We start from the raw sequence: 23,595 nt of genomic DNA on the forward strand, positions 1-23,595 counted from the left end.
ATAAATAAAACATAAAGTTCCAATTTTGATCATTTTTCAGTATACAATTCAGTGGCATTGAGTAAATTCCTTATTGTACTCCTGTTGTGTAACCATCACCATTATCATTTCTACCATTTTTTTTTTCATTCCAAACAAACTCTATAGTCTTCAACAATTCTAGTTTTCTCTCCTTGCAGACCCTGGGAACCTCTACTCTACTCTTTAGGTCTATGAATTTGCCCTCTCTAGGGCAAGTGGAATTATACAATATTTGTCTCTTTGTGTCCGGCTTATTTTGCTCAGCATGTTTTCAAGGTTCATCCATACTGTAGCAAGGGACAAAATTTCCTTTCTATGCCTTAATAATATTTCACTGTATAGAAATCCCACATTTTGTTGATCCATTCACCAGTTGATGGAAGTGTTTATAGTCTTGTAAAATACATATCTATTGAGTCCTAGAGTCTGTAAAAAAGTGACATGTGATCATAATGTGAAACACGGGATGGAGAGTCTTTTCTCATCCTCCGACATCAAAAACAGTCACAACTTGAAATAAAATTTTTAAAATTGCTAGGAATATTGTGCAAACCAGAACAATTGGCTTGCCCCTCTCCACTACGGGAGGTTCAGTTACTGAGCAGAGCTGAGAGGTGCAGAGTGTTCGGAGATAGGAGTTGGAAATAGGCAAAGAAACAGTGAGTGAGTGATCCAGTTATTACGCCAAACAAATCACACTAAAACTTCGTGATTCAAAACAATAATTAGGTCCTCTCTCTAACAATTCTGGGAGCTGATTTGGTTTATTTCAGAGTCTCTCATGGAGCGGTAGTGAGAAGACCCTGGGGCTGACGTCATTTCCTCACTCATGTGTGATGCTAGATGCTGGTTGTAAACTGGACTAATTTTAGGCAGCCCCTCACGTGGTCTGGGATCCCACAGCATGTGTCCCGAAAAGACAGCTTCCACCTGACCTAGCCATGGAAGTCATGCAGCACCACATCTGTCACAGTCCTGCCCAGACGCAGGAGGAGGGAACACAGACCGCCTACCTTGAAATAGCATGAGTGTTGTCACTGGTCATAAGGGCATGTAGATGGACAATCTTGAAAAATGGGAGTACATGTCAGAAAGCATGTTGCCTCTAGCCAGAACTCACAGCATCTCTTACAATCCGCTAGCTTTGCTGTTAGCGTGCAGGATGCAGTTTAGGATCAACTGATCAGACATATACATTATTTGGAAGGAAGAAGTAAGGTAAAGCCACACTTCTGCAGTTTCTGCTCAAAAGTTCAATTATGAATGCTTTTGGTTTTTCAGTTGCAGAGTTAGCAGAAGCCAAGTATCCAACTCACTGTCTTTGTATGCATCCAGAAACAGCTTAAGGCACTCATTCTCCTGGACCAAATTAGGTAAATATACCAAATGCCCTCCCCCCACAAAGCCTGTCCCTGCCCACAGATGTGACCATGGGGAGAAGAACAATTCTTAAATTTGAAAGAAATTCTATCTAGAAGAGATGTTTTATCAGAAGTAACTAGGCCATCTTAAAATATTTAGATATTTTTTCCATTTGATGAAAAAAATGTTCAAGAACTAAGCCACTTTTTTGACTCCTGCATTTTACAAACTCTAGTAACTTTTTTTTTTTAATTTTATTTTTTATAAACATATATTTTTTCCCCAGGGGTACAGGTCTGTGAATCGCCAGGTTTACACACTTCACAGAACTCGCCATAGCACATACCCTCCCCAATGTCCATAATAACCCCACCCCCCCTCCCAACACCCTCCCCCCAGCAACCCTCAGTTTGTTTTGTGAGATTAAGAGTCACTTACGGTTTTATTTTCCTCCCAATCCCATCTTGCTTCATTTACTCTTCTCCTACCCCCTTAACCTCCATGTTGCATCTCTTCTCCCTCATATCAGGGAGATCATATGATAGTTGTCTTTCTCCGATTGACTTATTTCGCTAAGCATGATACCCTCTAGTTCCATCCACGTCGTCACAAATGGCAAGATTTCATTTCTTTTGATGGCTGCATAGTATTCCATTGTGTATATATACCACATCTTCTTTATCCATTCGTCTGTTGATGGACATATAGGTTCTTTCCATAGTTTGGCTATTGTAGACATTGCTGCTATAAACATTCGGGTGCACGTGCCCCTTCGGATCACTACGTTTGTATCTTTAGGGTAAATACCCAGCAGTGCAATTGCTGGGTCATAGGGTAGTTCTATTTTCAACATTTTGAGGAACCTCCATGCTGTTTTCCAGAGTGGTTGCACCAGCTTGCATTCCCACCAACAGCGTAGGAGGGTTCCCCTTTCTCCGCATCCTCGCCAGCATCTGTCATTTCCGGACTTGTTAATTTTAGCCATTCTGACTGGTGTGAGGTGGTATCTCATTGTGGTTTTCATTTATATTTCCCTGATGCCGAGTGATATGGAGCACTTTTTCATGTGTCTGTTGGCCATCTGGATGTCTTCTTTGCAGAAATGTCTGTTCATGACTTCTGCCCATTTCTTGATTGGATTATTTGTTCTTTGGGTGTTGAGTTTGCTAAGTTCTTTACAGATTCTGGACACTAGCCCTTTATCTGATATGTTGTTTGCAAATATCTTCTCCCATTCTGTCAGTTGTCTTTTGGTTTTGTTCACTGTTTCCTTTGCTGTGCAAAAGCTTTTGATCTTGATAAAATCCCAATAGTTCATTTTTGCCCTTGCTTCCCTTGCCTTTGGCGATGTTCCTAGGAAGATGTTGCTGCGGCTGAGGTCGAAGAGGTTGCTGCCTGTGTTCTCCTCAAGGATTTTGATGGATTCCTTTCTCACATTGAGGTCCTTCATCCATTTTGAGTCTATTTTCGTGTGTGGTGTAAGGAAATGATCCAATTTCATTTTTCTGCATGTGGCTATCCAATTTTCCCAACACCATTTATTGAAGAGGCTGTCTTTTTTCCATTGGACATTCTTTCCTGCTTTGTCGAAGATTAGTTGACCATAGAGTTGAGGGTCTATTTCTGGGCTCTCTATTCTGTTCCATTGATCTATGTGTCTGTTTTTGTGCCAGTACCATGCTGTCTTGATGATGACAGCTTTGTAGTAGAGCTTGAAGTCTGGAATTGTGATGCCACCAACTTTGGCTTTCTTTTTCAATATTCCGTTGGCTATTCGCGGTCTTTTCTGGTTCCATATAAATTTTAGGATTATTTGTTCCATTTCTTTGAAAAAAATGGATGGTACTTTGATAGGAATTGCATTAAATGTGTAGATTGCTTTAGGTAGCATAGACATTTTCACAATATTTATTCTTCCAATCCAGGAGCATGGAATATTTTTCCATTTCTTTGTGTCTTCCTCAATTTCTTTCATGAGTACTTTATAGTTTTCTGTGTATAGATTCTTAGTCTCTTTGGTTAGGTTTATTCCTAGGTATCTTATAGTTTTGGGTGCAATTGTAAATGGGATGGACTCCTTAATTTCTCTTTCTTCTGTCTTGTTGGTGTAGAGAAATGCAACTGATTTCTGTGCATTTATTTTATATCCTGACACTTTACTGAATTCCTGTACCAGATCTAGCAGTTTTGGAGTGGAGTCTTTTGGGTTTTCCACATATAGTATCATATCATCTGCGAAGAGTGATAGTTTGACTTCTTCTTTGCCGATTTGGATGCCTTTAATTTCTTTTTGTTGTCTGATTGCTGAGGCTAGGACTTCTAGTACTATGTTGAATAGCAGTGGTGGTAACGGACATCCCTGCCGTGTTCCTGACCTTAGCGGAAATGCTTTCAGTTTTTCTCCATTGAGAATGATATTTGCGATGGGTTTTTCATAGATGGCTTTGATAATATTGAGGTATGTGCCCTCTATCCCTACACTTTGAAGAGTTCTGATCAGGAAGGGATGCTGTACTTTGTCAAATGCTTTTTCAGCATCTATGGAGAGTATCATATGGTTCTTGTTCTTTCTTTTATTGATGTGTTGTATCACACTGATTGATTTGTGGATGTTGAACCAACCTTGCAGCCCTGGAATAAATCCCACTTGGTCGTGGTGAATAATCCTTTTAATGTACTGTTGAATCCTATTGGCTAGTATTTTGGTGAGAATTTTTGCATCTGTGTTCATCAAGGATATTGGTCTATAGTTCTCTTTTTTGATGGGATCCTTGTCTGGTTTTGGGATCAAGGTGATGCTGGCCTCATAAAAGGAGTTTGGAAGTTTTCCTTCCATTTCTATTTTTTGGAACAGTTTCAGGAGAATAGGAATTAGTTCTTCCTTAAATGTTTGGTAGAATTCCCCCGGGAAGCCATCTGGCCCTGGGCTTTTGTTTGGAGATTTTTGATGACTGTTTAAATCTCCTTACTGGTTATGGGTCTGTTCAGGCTTTCTATTTCTTCCTGGTTCAGTTGTGGTAGTTTATATGTCTCTAAGAATGCATCCATTTCTTCCAGATTGTCAAATTTGTTGGCATAGAGTTGCTCATAATATGTTCTTATGATTGTCTGTATTTCTTTGGTGTTCGTTGTGATCTCTCCTCTTTCATTCATGATTTTATTTATTTGGGTCCTTCCTCTTTTCTTTTTGATAAGTCTGGCCAGGGGTTTATCAATCTTATTCTTTCAAAGAACCAGCTCCTAGTTTCTTTGATTTGTTCTATTGTTTTTTTGGTTTCTATTTCATTGATTTCTGCTCTGATCTTTATGATTTCTCTTCTCCTGCTGGGTTTAGGGTTTCTTTCTTGTTCTTTCTCCAGCTCCTTTAGGTGTAGGGTTAGGTTGTGGACCTGAGACCTTTCTTGTTTCTTGAGAAAGGCTTGTACCGCTATATATTTTCCTCTCAGGACTGCCTTTGTTGTGTCCCACAGATTTTGAACTGTTGTATTTTCATTATCATTTGATTCCATGAATTTTTTCAATTCTTCTTTAATTTCCTGGTTGACCCATTCATTCTTTAGAAGGATGCTGTTTAGTCTCCATGTATTTGGGTTCTTTCCAAATTTCCTCTTGTGATTGAGTTCTAGCTTCAGAGCATTGTGGTCTGAAAATATGCAAGGAATGATCCCAATCTTTTGATACCGGTTGAGACCTGATTTAGGACCGAGGATGTGATCTATTCTGGAGAATGTTTCATGGGCACTAGAGAAGAATGTGTATTCTGTTGCTTTGGGATGAAATGTTCTGAATATATCTGTGATATCCATCTGGTCCAGTGTGTCATTTAAGGCCTTTATTTCCTTGTTGATCTTTTGCTTGGATGATCTGTCCATTTCAGTGAGGGGAGTGTTAAAGTCCCCTACTATGATTGTATTATTGTTGATGTGTTTCTTTGATTTTGTTATTAATTGGTTTATATAGTTGGCTGCTCCCACGTTAGGGGCATAGATATTTACAATTGTTAGATCTTCTTCTTGGACAGATCCTCTGAGTATGATATAGTGTCCTTCCTCATCTCTTATTATAGTCTTTGGCTTAAAATCTAATTGATCTGATATAAGGATTGCCACTCCTGCTTTCTTCTGATGTCCATTAGCATGGTAAATTCTTTTCCACCCCCTCACTTTAAATCTGAAGGTGTCTTTGGGTTTAAAATGAGTTTCTTGTAGGCAACATATAGATGGGTTTTGTTTTTTTATCCATTCTGATACCCTGTGTCTTTTGATTGGGGCATTTAGCCCATTAACATTCAGGGTAATTATTGAGAGATATGAATTTAGTGCCATTGTATTGCCTGTAAGGTGACTGTTACTGTATATTGTTTCTGTTCCTTTCTGATCTACTAGTTTTAGGGTCTCTCTTTGCTTAGAGGACCCCTTTCAATATTTCCTGTAGAGCTGGTTTGGTGTTTGCAAATTCTTTCAGTTTTTGTTTGTCCTGGAAGCTTTTAATCTCTCCTTCTATTTTCAATGATAGCCTAGCTGGATATAGTATTCTTGGCTGCATGTTTTTCTCGTTTAGTACTCTGAATATATCATGCCAGCTCTTTCTGGCCTGCCAGGTCTCTGTGGATAAGTCTGCTGCCAATCTAATATTTTTACCATTGTATGTTACAGACTTCTTTTCCCGGGCTGCTTTCAGGATTTTCTCTTTGTCATTAAGACTTGTAAATTTGACTATTAGGTGACGGGGTGTGGACCTCTTCTTATTGATTTTGAGGGGGGTTCTCTGAACCTCCTGGATTTTGATGCTTGTTTCCTTTGCCATATTGGGGAAATTCTCTCCAATAATTCTCTCCAATATACCTTCTGCTCCCCTCTCTCTTTCTTCTTCTTCTGGGATCCCAATTATTCTAATGTTGTTTCGTCTTAAGGTGTCACTTATCTCTCGAATTATGCCCTTGTGGTCCAGGAGCTGTTTGTCCCTCTTTTGCTCAGCTTCTTTATTCTCTGTCATTTGGTCTTCTATATCGCTAATTCTTTCTTCTGCCTCATTTATCCTAGCAGTGAGAGCCTCCATTTTTGATTGCACCTCATTAATAGCTTTTTTTATTTCAACTTGATTAGATTTCAGTTCTTTTATTTCTCCAGAAAGGGCTTTTATATCTCCCGAGAGGGTTTCTCTAATATCTTCCATTACTTTTTCGAGCCTGGCTAGAACCTTGAGAATCGTCATTCTGAACTCTAGATCTGACATATTACCAATGTCTGTATTGATTAGGTCCCTAGCCTTTGGTACTGCCTCTTTCTTTTTTTTTGTGGTGAATTTTTCCGCCTTGTCATTTTGTCCAGGTAAGAGTATATGAAGGAACAAGTAAAATACTAAAAGGGTGGCAACAACCCCAGGAAAATATGCTTTAACCAAATCAGAAGAGATCCCAAATCATGAGGGGGGGGCGAAAGGGGATATAAAGAGGTTCGGAAAGAAAAAAAAAAAAAAGAAAGAAAGAAAGAAAAAAGAAACAAAAAAAGAAAAACAATAATGAAAAAATATAAAAAGGAAATATATATATATATATATATTAGATAAACTAGTTAAAAAATGTTAAAAAAGAAAAGGGTAAAAGTTAAAAAAATTTAGCAGAAGAAGAGAAAAAAAAAATTGAAAAAGAAACAAAAAATTTAACTGCAAGGCTAAAGAATCATGGGGAGAAAGCCATGAGTTCCGTGCTTTGCTTTCTCCTCCTCTGGAATTCCGCTGCTCTCCTTGGTATTGAAACTGCACTCCTTGGTAGGTGAACTTGGTCCTGGCTGGGTTTCTTGTTGATCTTCTGGGGGAGGGGCCTGTTGTAGTGATTCTCAAGCGTCTTTGCCCCCGGCAGAGTTGCACCGCCCTTACCAGGGGCCGGGCTGAGTAATCCGCTCGGTTCACTTTCAGGAGCTTTTGTTCCCTGAGCGCTTTCCGTAGAGTCCGGAGGACGGGAATGAAGATGGCGGCCTCCCAGTCTCTAGCCTGGAGGAGCCGAGAGCCCGGGGCCCCACTCCTCAGTGCGCCCTCAGAGAACAGCGCCCAATTACTCCCGTCTGCCTGGCCTCCGGCCGCGCTCCGAGCTGACCGAGCCTGCGACCGGTTCAAGGTAAGCCCGAGCTGAGAGTCACTCCTCGGCTCCGGCTCTGTAGCTGGCTTCCCCGTTCTAATACCTGTGAGCTCTGCGACACTCAGACACCCCGATCCTTCTGTGACCCTGCGGGACCTGAGCCCACGCTGACCCCGCGTGGGCTTCACCCCAGTTAAGCCTCTGGAGCGATGTCCCTCAGTGGAACAGACTTTTAAAAGTCCTGATTTTGTGCTCTGTTGCTCCGCCGGTTGTCGGGAGCCGGCCCCTCCCCCCGCGGTCTATCTTCCCATCGCTTTGGATTCACTTCTCCGCCAGTCCTACCTTTCAGAAAGTGGTTGATTTTCTGTTTCTAGAATTGCTGTTCTTCTTCTCTTCGATCTCCCGTTGGATTTGTAGGTGTTTGCAATCTTTAGATAAGCTATCTAGCTGATCTCCCGCAACCTGAAGTAGTCTCAGCTGCTACTTCTCCGCCATCTTGACTCCTCCCCCCAAACTCTAGTAACTTTTAAATAATGTATCTACTACTTGAGATTCCAAAAGAAAAACTCATTCTAGATAGATTCACATGAGACTAGAATCACTTGCATTCTGACATAAAACTTATGTAGAATATTGTCTGAAATATGTTTATATTCATACCCTGTTTCATCTTCATCTGTCTCAGAAACATACCTGATGAAAATAACTTCCAAGGGCTTGTTTGGCCCCATAGCCTGCTGATGTATTATTTACTCATTCTTTCAACTGTTAGAATATAGTAAATAGCCCAAAGGGTGACACCTCTAGGTTTATATTCAAAATTTATAAAAAGACTACATAAAGGACAATGTAAACAGCAGATGAGATCATAAATAATTCATGGAACTTAAAATACTTAAATGGTCAACAAACCAGAGCTTTATGAAGTCATAACTCAAAAAAAATCTAATTTTTACTGATTATTACTATTCTGCCGGGTCACTGGCAAGAGTGGCTAAGTTAACTTTTACTTTGTAGAACTTTACGAACATCTTACATAACTTTGGTACATTAACATAAATTGTAGAGGAAAACTAAAATTCTTAACATATATTTAGATATGAATGGATGTCATTTAATGGAGTCCTTGAATTAAGGTAATGGTTAAATAAAACTTGATGACTGACCAAAATGACTGATCAAATGTGTTTTATCTATTAAAATCTGGTCCTGTGTATTTCACCACCTGAGTGTTTCTTGATTAAAGTTGAGCCAGAATTCAGTTAAACTTAGATCTAACCACAGGCTTGCAGGAAGTAGGAGGTTCAGAATATGTTAACTACAAATGACAAAACACAGGAAAGCAACAGTCAGATCCAAAATATGGGACATTCTCGAGGGAAAATGGTCTAGTTTTTCCAGCAAATAACAGACATAAATAAAAAAGGGAGAGGGTTGGAATTTTATACAGTAAAAGAGACCTAAAAGGTATAACAACTGAATGAAAATATGTGAACCTTGCTTGGATTAGGATTTAAACAAATCCTCTAAAATAAATCTTTGAGATAAATAGGGAATTGGAATATGGACTGGTATCAGATGATACTAAGGAATTATGGTAAATAATTTTTAAAAGTTACTGTCAGACATGTATACTAAAGTCTTCACAGATGAAAGAACATTGTATCTTGGGTTTCTTTTAAAATAGTCCAGTTTAATCCCCACCCAAAAACTGTATCAAAGAAGAGCTAGATGATAGGCATATGAGAACTTGTTATACGAATTTCTTTTATTTATCTTTGAGAACTTCCAATAGTTAAAAAAGAAAACTATTTTGGTTAAACACTCCTGCTAATTTAATTTTTTTAAAAGTTGGTTAAGCTTTATTAGTCTGATCAATTTGTTTTTCACTTTTTAAACTTACGCTTTTTAGACTGCATGAATCTTAGAGCTAACATGTGGTGTAGCAGTAATAGGAACTAACATTTACTGAGATCTTAGTACTAAGAACCATTCTGGGCATTATCTAACCTTAAAACAAGAAATAAAACACCCTGTGAAGCACGTGAAGGACGTGGTGACTTGCTGCTCAGATCCCCTCCACAAAAGGGTTGCTGTCCCTACTTTTGGGAGCTGGCCCTTGCAGAGACACCCTAGTTCCAGAAACTTACCTTACCTAAGGACATGCCTATCCCTGGGTGGCCCAAATCCAATGACAGATGAAGGAGAGGGCATAAAGGCCTGGCTATTTGGACAATGCAAAACCACCAGGGTGGGCTGTTTTAGCCTTAGAGCTCCTGGGAAGATTGGCCAAAGCTACCTGGTACCTGATTTGCTAATGACTTCTCCTTTTACCCCATCTTCTTCCATCCTTCCTTCCACAGGTATTCCAAATTCAGTCCCCAATAAACATCATGTGTGCTAGACTCCAGAGTCCATTTCCTAGAGAGCCCAATTTGTAACAAATGTTATTACCATCACTAACATACCCTGTTTTACAAGGAAACTGAGGCATAAGGGGATCAAATAACTTGCCTAAGACTATGAACGTAGTATGGGTTCCTAGAATCGGAGCTCTTACACACAGTTCTAAACTCTTCCTAATTTCATGACTAAGAATCTTCCTCTGGGTTTCAGTTCTAATTTTGCAAGGTATTTAACTGTGTGGCTATGGTTAAATTACTTGGATGCTCTGAGCTTCAATTTCTTCTGCAAAAAGTGGGGAAAAATTCCTAATTCCAAAATGATGAAGATGAAATAATACACATAAAAGAAGCTGGCACCCAGAGGCACTTAGTAAAACTGAGTAAGATAACTTCTTATTGTCAGGAGAAATACAAAGACCAGAATTTCCAATTAAGTGTGATTTTACTTTTTTAAAGATTTTACTTATTAGAGAGAGAGAGAGAGAGAGAGAGAGAGAGGCAGCAAGAGAGTGAACACAAGCAGGAGGAGTGGGAAAGGGAGGCTTCCTGTTGAGCAGGGAGCCCAACATGGGACTCAATCCCATGACCCTGGGATCATGACCTGAGCCAAAGGCAGATGCTTAGCGACTGAGCTACCCAGGTGCCTCAAGTATTATTTTACTTTTAAGAAGCAAATTTGCACAAGTGTATTACCCAGATCCACTATTTCTAAAACAGACATGGGCTATAAATAATAAGTATTTGATAAGTATATCCAATAAAAATGCATTATGCAATGATGTATTTACTTCTAAATTCCTCAGATTTGGACTTGGCCAGTAACTACTAAAAATGTTATGTCTGTGCAAAATTTTAAGATTCATTATCATAAGGATATCAATTGGAATTTGTCCACTCACATATTTTTTTCTTAAGATTCATTTATTCCAGAGAGAGAAAGAGCTATCAAGCAAGCAAGGGGGAGTGGCAGAGGGAGAGAGAACCTCAAGCAGACTCCTTGATGAGTGCCAAGCCTGATGTGGGGCTCGATCTCACAACTCTGAGATCATGACCTGAGCCAAAATCAAGAATCAGATGAGCCACCCAGGCACCCCTCACATTCTCTTCTTAGGAAATGGCCTTGCCTATTGGCCCTGAGGGCTATCTAGGCTGCCATGTTTTTATACCATTTAGATGAGGTGTCCTTGACTCAAGGATACCAAATCCACATACTAGCTGGTGAGAGACAATAGATATAGCCTGGCCTGAAAAGATGAATGGGGCCTATCAGACCCTGGCTCTGGTGAATTTTAATTGAGGATCATAAAGAGAATAAAACAATTAGCATAGAAGCAAATGCTGAAAAAACGCCATGATTCATAGCAAGTCAACAGCATGTGAAAGCTGAAATCATTGGAGCAGTGGAAACTACAATAAACAGAGGACCCAGTCAAGAAAAAAGGTTAAGCAGACACAGAAATATTAATATAATTCATATTACAATTCAAACTGCTCAAATTGTTCAAACTTTTATCTTTCTCTTTTACAAAAACACACAATTGTCATTTATAAGAAAGGTCACTGTTGAAAATTTTAAATTAAATTCCTTATATTTGTTTCTTAAAAACTTCACATCCAGTTTTATTATCTGTTCACAAAGAAATCTTATTCTAGTGAGTGTGAAGATACATCAGCATATTTTCCTTGTCAGTATTGCTTAATTGCTCCTACTCCTTTTTTTAGTAAGATTTTACTTAGCATATCATCTTACAAGGAATAATGCTATTGAATTAATTCAGTTTCTATAAATGGAACTATACAAAGGTTTTTTGATCAAGCAGACTCAAATGAAGTGGCAGTTCCAAGTTAACTTGGATTTGTATGAGACAAATGTTCCCAAACTACCCTATAAGATCATTTATTCATTGAAAAAAATATAATGAACACCTATTTTGTACCAGGCACTTAGCTTAAATAAATGAATATGATCTGTGCCCTCCAGGAGCTCACGCTAAATTAGAAAAGACTAGTAAACAGCTATAACTGTAATTCCATGATAAATACAAAAAGACAACAAATGGCAATGATAAATGGTCAAGTACAGTAACAAACAGCATTAGGGAAAGACTGAACTGAGAGAAAAGAATTCTCATACAATGGGTTAGATAATCCCTCACAGAAAGTAAGAGATCCAAGATAAGTTCATACTATGTCTTAGAGAGCTCAGTAGGGCATGAAATCTCTTACCTGTACCTGAGGTTTCATTAGTTCTTGTGTGTAGTAGCATGGTTTAGTTGTCATCTTTACAGGGAAGCCACAGATACGAGGCAGCTTAGATTTTAAGTCTGAAACGAAACTTTTCAACACACCTTCCAAATCTACCCTTGGAAAGAACTGTATGGGCTGACTTCTGATGCAGCTCAGAGGGTATCTGAGAAATGTTAAAGAACAGTAGAACAGGTTTTGTACTCAAGAGATAGCAATTTATTTTTTCTTTTTAAGATTGATTTGAGAGAGAGCATGCGCATGCACACACGCACATGAGAGGGAGGAGCATAGGGAGAGAGAATCTCAAGCAGACTCTGAGCTGAGCGCAAAGCCTGACTCTGGGCTTGATCTCATGACTCAGATCATGACCTGAGCTGAAACCAAGAGTCAGACGCTTAACCAACTGCACCATCCAGGTGCCCCAAGAGATAGCAATTTCTATGGAATTAAAAAAGTATTACAATATTAACTGTTAAAAAAGCACACACAACTAAATCCTAGCTATTTCATATATTGGTTAATTCATATTTTCCAAAAGTTAAAGTGTTTTATCACAGGGATCTTGATTCATTCTATTTTAACACTCAAAATCAAGACTGTTCATTGTGTCACTATAGAGCTTTCTATATAGACTGGCAGACTAAGATATTCCAAAAATGATTTATAAGAAGGACATTACAACCTTTGGAGATTACAAAAATAAGTGTTGACACTAAACAATAAAGAGGTTGCATCTCCAAAAGCTGTAAAAAAATTAATACAAAGAAACAACACATATAGAGTGTATTCAAGTCCCAAAAGCAATTCTTTGAAGAGAGCAGTAAATTTTCTGACGAAAAAAATTCTGAGGACTTGGAATAATGTCTTTGCATCTAATGAAAGGGAGTAGTTGATCCCTGTCAGCCTCAATTTTATATTAAGATTTCGGTTAGGAAGTGTAGAATGCAGAAAGAGAACACTATGACTCTTCCTTCTTCCAATTTGAATCAGAGTTCAGAATACAGAGACAGGAATATGATATCAGTACTAGTTACAATCTAAAGGTTTCACCTGAACACTTTCAATTATCATTAACTTATTTAAAATAATGGTAAGACAGATATTTTCTTAAATCATTGGGGTGCATTAAGTGCAAGTCAGATCCTCTAAATTTTGCCTGTAAAATTAAATAATCTTGCATAGACAAAAATCTTTATTAAAAGATTAATTTTTTATATTTTGCCCTTTCAATAATATCCAAAATACCACTGGAGGGAGCCCTTGGCTAAGGAGAATCCTAAGATTTTCTTACTGTCTACTAACAATGATGTGAACATGTTTTTTAAAATATTTTATTTATTTAACAGAGAGAGAGAGAGAGAGAGAGAGACAGCGAGAGAAGAAACATAAGCAGGGGGAGTGGGAGAGGGAGAAGCAGGCTTCCCACTGAGCACAGAGAGGGACAGGGAGCTTGACACCAGGATTATGGGATCAACAGAACCCTGGGATCAGGGTCTGAGCTGAAGGCAGATGATTAAGGACTGAGCCACCCAGGCACCCCAACATTTTTCTGTCTACCCTAAAGTTCCTTTTGTTACCTAAATTGTTGCAATGATGCTTAAGAGAAAAAAAAAATTATTAAGCTCATTTTCAAAAACCGAAAACATCTAAGGAAAACAAACATTCAAGCAGGGAAAAAAGAAGTAGGGGGAATGCAGTTGCATTTAGACATAGAGAAGGTTGAAAATGATGACAACATCAAAGCCAGGAGTAGGACTGGATCATGAGTTGGCAACGGGCTTCTCTTATAAGTGGCATGTAAAAGGATATGTGAAGATCCTTCCTCCTATGATTTTGAAGTAGATGCTGCAGTATATTTTAGTATTTCCACAATCTTCTGGAAGTTTATAGCCATACTAAAAATTAAGAACAAAGCTGAAATTTTCTTAAGAGAAACCTAAATTTAGGTTAAATTATAAGAAGCAAAAATCAAATAGCTTCTAACATAACACACATTTCTTTTCCTTACCAGGTCATCCCAGTGCATCTCGAAATCTTCATATGAGTGAAAAGGACAGTCAGGGGGTGTGGTGTGAAGAATACTTATTATTTGTCCCCTTTTCATACTATAAAAAATAAAAGTTGATAAAACATTATGAGCCAGCGCTTGGATATAATTTTATTTAACTATGTAATTTAATTTAGAAAATACTCAAAAAGATTAAGCCACTATCAATACATAAGTAATAAACTAATCATTTGCTCCTAGTTCCAAGTACACCATCGTATTAAATCTTAACAACCAGAATTATTAAGAAAAACTAAACTGAATTAATGCAATATGCCAGTAATAAACACAAAATAATGTTTAGTAAATGCTGCCATGTAAAAGCATGCCTAGAAACTCTTAGACTTTAAGGAAAAGTCTGTTAAGAGTTAAATGAATCAGAGTCAAATCTTTGTTCCCTACCTTCCTCTTCCCTGCTTTGGTGATTAAATTATTGTGCATATTCTGTTAGTTAATTAAAACTCTTTTTCCTAAGTAGGTTAAAGTTTCATCCCAATAGTCCTATTTATATTAATAACAAGCCATTTTTCTCCTAAAGACAGTACAAACTTAAAACAGTTTCTAAAATATGATAATGAATCATTAATTACATGCACACGTTATAAGGTTTTACTGATACTATTATAATAGTTATAATTTCATAATGAGATATCTGGAAATTTTACTTTTGTAAAGACTATAACAAAAATGTAAGTGTATAACAAAATTGTTTTAGTAATTTGATACAGGAAATTGATGGCTTTGTACGACATCTTTTTTAAGTTACAAACCACTTTCAAAAATTCAATTTCAAAAATACCTTCATATTTTTCTACACATCATTGCTGAAGCAAAATGAGACAAAACTAACTCTAACTTTGACCCATCTCAGATGACACAAATTGAAATCTCACCTTGGCAAAACATAGCACCAATTGCTCAAAATTGAATGTCCTTCAATGACAGCATTCTTGTTATTATCAAAATCCTTTATAATACTCTGAGAAATACCAAATTCTCTCAGCTTTTAAGAGAAATAAGATGTAATGTATAAGTAAGACATCAAAAGAATTTGTCAAACAAAAAGAAACACATACACAATTACAAAGTAGTTTTAAAGGCTTAGTTTAAGTTGGAGGTGCATAACACTTTACATAATGTAATCAATGTTTCAGCTTTTCCTATTTCTGTCTGTACAATATATCAAGTATTTCATGCTTTCTCTCATTTTCCAACCCTGAACCGCTCTCATACTTTTCAACTGGTTTTCAACTTTTTTATTATGTTTATAGGAAGCTGAATTCCTTCTAAAGGAAGGTATTTACATTTTGTAACAATAGTGCCTTACTTTTTTTTTTTTTTTTAACTGGACAATGAGTTTGGGAATTGTTCCTCTATTTGCTCTTTGGAAGGGAGAGCACAGAGCCAATATCCCCCTTCTGTATTCCTTTTCCTTCTCATCGAATGCTTTTCCTCTGGTCCTCAGGAGCCCTATCTGCAGGGTACTTAATTAAGCTTATAGTTTAACAGTCCTTTTCCACTTACTGTTTCCTTACCCTGTGGGGCAGTTTAATACAGTGAATCAAAGATAAAGAGAGACTTCAAATGAAGTATTAATGTCCTCCTAAGAAGACACTGTGTTACGATCAGAAAGAATGCTTCATAATCCCTCAACCCCTTTTTAACCTATCATCATATGGCTTTTGGGAAATAATGTTCTAACTTCATTTTCTAGTACTGCTTTTCAACAAAACTCCAACTAAGCTGGCCATTTTTTTTATTGCCTAGACAAGTCATAAATAACAAAACATTTGCTTTAAGCACTGCTCTTACTGTGATTGATCTGAGTTCTATCAATAAGAGCCTTACAGGTGTAGAGTTAGACCCATCTCCTCTATGATCAGTGACTGATCCTTCCCTGAATTCTTATAGCATTTATTGAAACTAATGGAAATGAGGGAGCAAGGCAGAGCAGAAAAACACGAATGCAGAAATAAGAAGATAAGAACTGCTGGCTATGTTGTGAGGTAAGAAAGCTAAGACAGTAAGCGTGAGTAAGGATGCATAACCGTGCACACGAGATAAATCTTGCCCTGTGGTATACTGTGCTTAAGAGCAAAGTTGTCTAATGTGTGACCTAAAAAAGGATGGTCATGAAGTGTCGGGTGGCTCAGTCATTTAAGGGTCTGATTCTGGCTGCAGTCATGATCCCAGGGTCTTGGGATGAGCCCTATCCACGTTGGGCTCTTTGCTCAGTGGGGAGCCTGCTTCTCTCTCTCCCTCTTCCTACAACTCTCCCTGCTTGTGTGCATATGAGCTCTCTCCTCTCTGTCAAATAAAAAAATAGAATCTAAAAAAAAGAAAAGGATGGTCAGTGCTGGGATGGCTGTGAATGTCAGGAAAGACTGACTGCAGGTGAATGAATAGATTGAGGGAAAACAGAACCTAAAATTGAATTCAGAGAGGGTAGGTATCATGTCCAAATATTCAGTTTATGGGTTCTCATGTACACCCATTTACATAGCTTGAGTTTATATCCTTCTGGCTATTTTCAACACTATTCAGAGACTCAAACTGCTGCAGAGATTTTCATCTTAAGTACTAGCACTTAATGTCTATTTTGGCTTTTCTCAACATAGATTTTTCTGAAGACTGGCTAACTACCCATACGCCTCAAAAGAAAGTTAACCTCTTACATATTTTTACTTAACAAATATTTATAATGTGCCCTTTCTGAACAGATCTGCACTAACAAATTACTCAGTAAACATCCCTTCTTCCTTATAATATCAAGCTAAAGAATTTGGACTTTATTTGCTCTAGGCAATGTTGAGATTAACTAGAGATATTTAGGTTGGGGTCATCTGTTTTAGAAAGAGAACTCTGTTGATACTGTGAAGAAGAATTAGAGAAAAAATAAGGGGAAAAAAGACCAATATGAAAACCATTTTAATAATTCAGGCAACAGAAGAGACTTTAATTAGAGCAGCAGAAATGGAGGGGAGGAAGATATTTGAGACCGAGATAGGCTATTAATGGCTGATTGGATATAGGAGGTGAGATCCAAGGATAACTCTGATATCTGTAGCTAGTTAACTTATTGGTTATTGATGCCAGTAACCAAGAGCAAATACAAGGAAGAACCTAGCTGGTACTACTGAGGGTGACAAATAATTCCGTTTCAGGCGTAACTGAGACTGAGCATCATTAGTACATGCATGTGAAAATATCTGAGAAAGGACAAATTGCAACTATATGAGAATATTTTGGAGATAAGTGTATAGGGTTACCACTGGAAGAGTTGAACCTGCTAAGGAAAAGAAAGGTGGGCTGAAAATGGGACTCTAGGGAACAGCAACATTTAAAGTACAGTAAGAGAAGAGAGAATCATTAGTAAGTGGTAGGAAATTCTGGATAAAGCAATTTCAGAGAAACCAAAAAAGGATATGATTTCAAGAAGGAAAGGGTAGAAAATAATGCCACAGTTTCAAATATGAATTCCCTCAAATATCTCCTTTTCCCCTGAACTCCTAAAGTCATGTAATTCTTATGATACTTAGTTTGGTACTATATTGCCAACCGCTGTTACCTAATTTTTTTTTTAAATACGTAATAAATATCCTCTCCTGTCAGGCTCTATGGGACATATGAATTTGAGTCAAGACACCTAAGACTAGGTGAAGGAAGTATAATGTAGCAGAAAGAACAGAGTCAAAAGAAATCTCTTAAATCCTAAATCACTTTCTTAATACCTTTATGACCTAGAGCAAGTTACTTAGCCTCTGTCCCAGCTCAGTTACTTAAGGGGAATGAAAGTGTAAAAGATAAACTGGAAAGAAGAGGAATGGTGAACACCCCCCCCCACCCCGCACCAGACCTGTACCCAACACTGGATTTTGATAAAAGGAAGACTCAATCCCAGTATCTTTTAGTCCATATGGGGAACAAGGATAAATAAGGCAAAACCTAGACTCTCAAAAGAGATCACAACTTAGTAGGAACATAGACATGTACGGAACTAATTTTTACAGCTAATTTTAATGGGTAAAATGCCATATCAAAAATTTAGGTAAAGTGAGGTTTGGAGGAGCTGACAGTCGGTTATAATTTAGGCAATCAATTTAAATGAAAAGAGTCAGTGTACACTGAGTATATAATGTTGAGTAGAAGAGAGGATTACATCTTTTCCATTTTGGGCGTTTACTTCCATGTTGAGAAAGCTTTAACACACACTCCTGGTGTCTCTCTGTCCATTCATTTTTTTCCCCAGGGCAGATCAGGTGACTTATCTGGTTGATAAAACTGGAACAATTCCTTCTTCTTCCTCTTGGGGACTGGCCTGTTAGCAGAAGGTAGTGTACTGCATTCTGTCATATGGGGAATGGTGCCTGATCTCCCAAGGGAGCCTGGGAGTCTCCATTACTCCCACAAGTAGGAGGGGAATCTGCCTAATTCTAGGGTTCAGATAGGACACATTCTCTAATAACTGGTTTTTTTTTTTTTCAGTAATAAAAAGCATGACCAAATATCTATTAAAATAAATAAAATGGAGACCAAACTTGAAAATTCCTTAAGCAGAAAAAACCAGTTAAGCAACATAAAACCTAATCTAGCTCATTCTATAACACAACTGAAATTTAACTTCAATTATTTCTTGTAAATGCCTCTAAAAATCATAAATAAAACTTAAATTATTTTCCAAAACAGAGTAAGATAATCACTTTTAACCAATCCCCTGTCATTTGGAAAACACCATTACTGTAACCAATCATTATGAAGATAAAATACCTTCTACATTGCCATTATAGAAGCTATCCTGCAACAACACCCTTCTGAGTCTCATTACACTGTTAGTTTGAAGACTCTTGGTTCACAAACTATTCTTTTATGTATAATGAACTTAATAAATTTAATTTTAGTTGCTTTGATTTTATTTTTAACATACCCCAATTCATATATGTTGGATCAGTATCTCCTTAGGTTAGTGTCCCTTTCACTCTCAAAAGTATCCATTTGGGACCATAAATTACACTCTCATCCTAGTAATAAAGACAGTATTCTGATCTCTGTATGTCTTATTCTTCTTTTCAATCTCTAATTGATTCAAAACTCAGATATACAAAGCACAAGTCTCATCTGTAGAAAACTCAAAGGGCAGTAAGACATGATATTAGTCTTTAAGAAGTTTATTATGAAGTAAATTGGGGATATAAAATGAGTACAATTCTAAACATACAATGTTTTATGTTGTATGTGAGCATGGTGCAGAATAGAAGAAAGGTTCAAAAGAGGCTGGGAGGTCACAGTGGGTCCAAGCCTTGGAAAGGTTCCTCATCAGTACAAGATATTCATGTCCTGAGGCCCATTCCACTTGTTTTTATGCAGGTCATTTTCCCTACTGGCTTACACAATTCCCGAGGGCCAGACAGTAGATCCTATTTATTTTTGACTTGTCTCTTGCCTCAACATAGCAGGTAATCAAAGAATTAAAGGTAAAGAGAAATATGAATGGAATAGCACTGGAGCTGGCCCTTAAAGGATGGGCAGGATGAATAGCTAATAAAAGGGTCACTCTAAGCAAAGGAGGAGTCATCTGCCTCATATGGACACTACTGAAATTTGTGTCTTTGCTGGGGTGGAGATGGGGTTGCTGTCCTGTGACTGTAGGATTTTTTAGCAACATCCCTAGCCTCAAACCATTAAATGCCCCTCTCCCTTTGTCATAACCAAATTTTTCTTCAGACATTACCAAATGGCTCATGGGGAACAAAGTCATTCATTTCCTTCTCTACCTCCCTCCACTGAGAACCACTGTCACAGAAGAAGGAAAATAATATTTATTGAGTTACTATTGATGTGTAAGTTTCTATGCTGAGTGCTATGGGAATTAGTAAAAGACATATCCTTCTAAGAAGGCAAACAGTGTTATTACATATATATTTTTTTACAAGTATAAAAAATGCTAGCAGAATGCTAATGAGGGGATATTACATTTAGTATGAACTGAAACAGTGTTTTTAATATTTGGAGATGAGAAAAGAGGCAAGAAGTGTGAGTGCTGAGGCAGCACAGGTTTCTGGAGAGTCTCCACCACCATCTAAAAAGATTTTTGAGCAAGAGAATGATATGATTAAATCTGTGTCAGAGGCCCTGGGTAGCTCAGTTGGCTAAGTATCTGCCTTCGGCTCAGGTCATGATCTTGGGGTCCTGTGATGGAGCTCAGAGTCAGGGTCCCTGCTCAGTGGGGAGTCTGCTTCTCCCTCTCCCTCTGCCCCTCCCCTCCGCTCATGCTTGGTCTCTTTCAAATAAATACAATCTTTTAAAAATTTTTTTTTTAAATCTGTGTTAAACTGACAATGTTTTCTTTGAGTAAACAGATTTAGAACAATTTCAACATATCAAGCATTTAATAATATGGATTTTGATAATAAAAAACTTTTATCACTTGTTAAAAATTAAAGCCTACTAGTATGTTGGTAATAAAGTATATAGTAAATATAACAAAGTTAATTATAGAATAAAAATACATGGTACCTCAGGTAATGGCAGTCTGATTGTGTAAGCTTCTATACTTAGACAAACTTGAGTTTCGCTTACATTGATGTCTAATACTGAAAATAAAATATTTAACTGTGAATTTTCTGGAATTATTACTCCATTTTATTAAGCTAAATATTTTAATAAAAAGTAACTTTAAGTTAATTTGTTCACATTAGAAACTCAATTAAGAATATGTAATTTTTCCTCACATGGTAAAATCCAAAAAAAAATCACCCAGTAATGTTTGAGAGTCTGCAAATGAGAAAGAGGCCTGAAACAAAACGGAAATATGGGCATGTATGTGTTGGGGAGGTCACAGGGCAGGGTTACGATAAGAACAATGAGACATCCCACAGTTAGAAAAATTCAACAAGTAATTTTACAAGCCTGATTTCTATTACATGTGAAAAATGGACATTGTCTTCTTAAAGTGGGAGAGGTGCCATGCCCAGCTCCTAACTTTATAGTCTTTTCCTAACAAATGCCCATCAATAAACCAGTAGATAGAATACAGATCTCATAGAGCGCCAAGGCTCCTACCTTGCTTTCTCATAATTAGAATTACTTATATAAGTCAGAGAGTGGTCATCTTGGGAAAAGGTAGTACCTGAAAGAAAGCATGAGGGGATTCCTGGGGTACTGGTAATGTTCTTCTTGATTTGAGAACTGGTTATGAGGATATGTTCAGTCTGTGAAAATCCAATGAGCTATATACACTTATAATTTATCAATTCTGCTATAAATATTATATTTGGCAAAACTAAAAGAAAAGTTCTAACACAAGAGTGAAGAATTTTGCTCTTCTCAACTTTTATCTTTAACCTCTGACATCTATAGTCTCTTGACAGTGTCTGAGGATGAAACTGAATTTCTGTAATGAACCCATTTGCCTGGAGCAAGAGCACAGTGACTGTCATGTCCAGTTTAAACATAAAACTAGAGGAAGGAGGGCAAATAAGCTTCAGCCTGAAAGTCAACTCAAATTAAATAGTTGTGGATTATAGGTGGTAGCTCAGGATTTAAGGCTATGCCCAAATTGTGGTGAAAGCTAGCATGATTGATTAATGTCTACTGGGGCTTAGGATTTCCACCTGTCTGCTATCTGTGGATACTGTTTAGGAACAGGTCTACTTGAACAGCCATGCTTATCAATGAAAGAATTAGACCATACTATAACATGTGTATTTTAGATCTTCTTTGTCTCTTTAGACAACCTTTTTTTCTCCTTTAAGGAAAAGAAGAACTGTGTTCTCATAAGAAATACATCTTTGACTTACAACAGTACTAAAGAATTTTCAATGATATGACTCTGGAAACTATACATTACAAATGCTTGCAGAATTTAACTTCTTCAGAGTAATAATTTGAATTAAGTAGAAATACTAAAAATACAGATTTTATTCCAATTAAGAGAAGTAATTTTTTTCTTTTATAAATAAGAACATATACTGTGGCCCAGAGAGGATGTCCTGGATAAAATTATGATTATAATAATACATGATTATATTCTCATAATCATCAAAATTGTAACAACCCACCAATATGTAACATTGTTTTCTTTAATGACTGTTAACCATACTAATGTTTTATCTATTTATTTACGCATTTTTACTTACCAACAGCACTTTGCTTTCCCATCTGAGAAAGAAATTCTCTTCCTTAAAAAATTCATAAGGTAGTCCATATTATTATAACTTATAAATCATGCTTAATAAATATAACCTTTTATGATTAATTATCAAAGCCAAGGAAAATACCTTAAAATGCAGTTTTACACAAAGGAATAACCTAAAGACAGTTCAGAGAAAAAATATAACCACTCGAAAATTATCTTTTCAATTAAAAGGACAAATACCCAATTCTTCCTTCTAACATTTATTTCCTGGCATCAAATTCTAGAAAATGGTCAGACCTCAACACAAAATCCAGAATAGCCTTTTGGTTCCAACAGTTTTTGGTAATTTGTATTCAATGTATTCTAATGCACCATAACTTATATTTATTCCTTTCTAAATATCATGTATTATATAATGTTAAAAAATTCTTTGAAAAAACATCAGCAGGCCTCTTGAAATCATCCTAGGTAAGAAGAGGACATTTATGTTGTTGTGGACTTGCCTGAGAAGGCTTAGCGGTGGCTATACTTTAAAAACTATTCCCTAAAAATAATATATCCTGAAATTTAAAACAGATGCACAGAATAAAAGTGATCTAATTCAGAAACCCCCAATGACTGAAAGAGAGATAGTCACCTTGCACCAAGAGATGGCCAGTTTTATTCCAGGCTGGAGCAAGTCTAGCTGTGAGTGAATATGAAAGGCAGTTTTGAAGAATTACAGGAATTACTCTTTGTGGAGCCTCTACCTAAACATATTAAAGAACAAAACATAGGCAAATTTATAGCAGTTGGTATGTCCTATAAACTCAAGGAAAATGTGTATTTAGATCACCATCCAAAAACATGGGTTATTTTGGATATGAGTTATAGTAATCACTACAGCTAATCTTTTCTGGTTCTAAAGTTAATTAGTGTTAAAACATAGTCACTTTGAAACCATGAAACTATCATGCTACAATGGCAGTCTTCTTCCTCCTTATCCTGGCCCAATAAGCCTAAGTTTTAGAGCTCCTGTGCTAGGACCCTATACTATACTTCGTATTCAGCTCTGCAAAGAACTGTATTATGGTTTTCATTGTTGTTCACTCTAGTTCAACATCAGAAAACAATTACTTACATGAGCACACATGAAACCAGCAGACTATCTCTACCTGTAGAGTATTTTTTAAAATCAAGACTTTAACTTCTGACTAATGAAAAGTAATAGGATCCAGATTTATCCTCCCACTTTGGGTAACTAAGCAATAACTGAGCAAGTTACATGAAACAGTGGTTCACAACACACTGGACATCTAACAAG

General features: G+C 37.1%; 1 protein-coding gene across 1 annotated transcript in view; it reads right to left on the reverse strand.

Annotated features, from left to right (window-relative positions):
* CUNH18orf63 (chromosome unknown C18orf63 homolog) overlaps window positions 1-23,595 on the reverse strand; it is a 34,241-nt gene that overhangs the window by 2,232 nt on the left and 8,414 nt on the right. The window contains exons 5-11 of the mRNA XM_032872158.1: window positions 22,930-23,041; window positions 22,294-22,335; window positions 20,672-20,748; window positions 15,052-15,161; window positions 14,120-14,216; window positions 13,921-14,006; window positions 12,091-12,274 (exon numbers count right to left, since the gene is read on the reverse strand). Coding sequence (XP_032728049.1) covers window positions 12,091-12,274; window positions 13,921-14,006; window positions 14,120-14,216; window positions 15,052-15,161; window positions 20,672-20,748; window positions 22,294-22,335; window positions 22,930-23,041 — 708 coding nt within the window. The remainder of the gene's footprint in view (window positions 1-12,090; window positions 12,275-13,920; window positions 14,007-14,119; window positions 14,217-15,051; window positions 15,162-20,671; window positions 20,749-22,293; window positions 22,336-22,929; window positions 23,042-23,595) is intronic.

This window comes from Lontra canadensis, unplaced genomic scaffold, assembly GCF_010015895.1.
Source record: "Lontra canadensis isolate GAN:19392208 unplaced genomic scaffold, GSC_riverotter_1.0 scaffold44, whole genome shotgun sequence".
Taxonomy (NCBI): Eukaryota; Metazoa; Chordata; class Mammalia; order Carnivora; family Mustelidae; genus Lontra; species Lontra canadensis.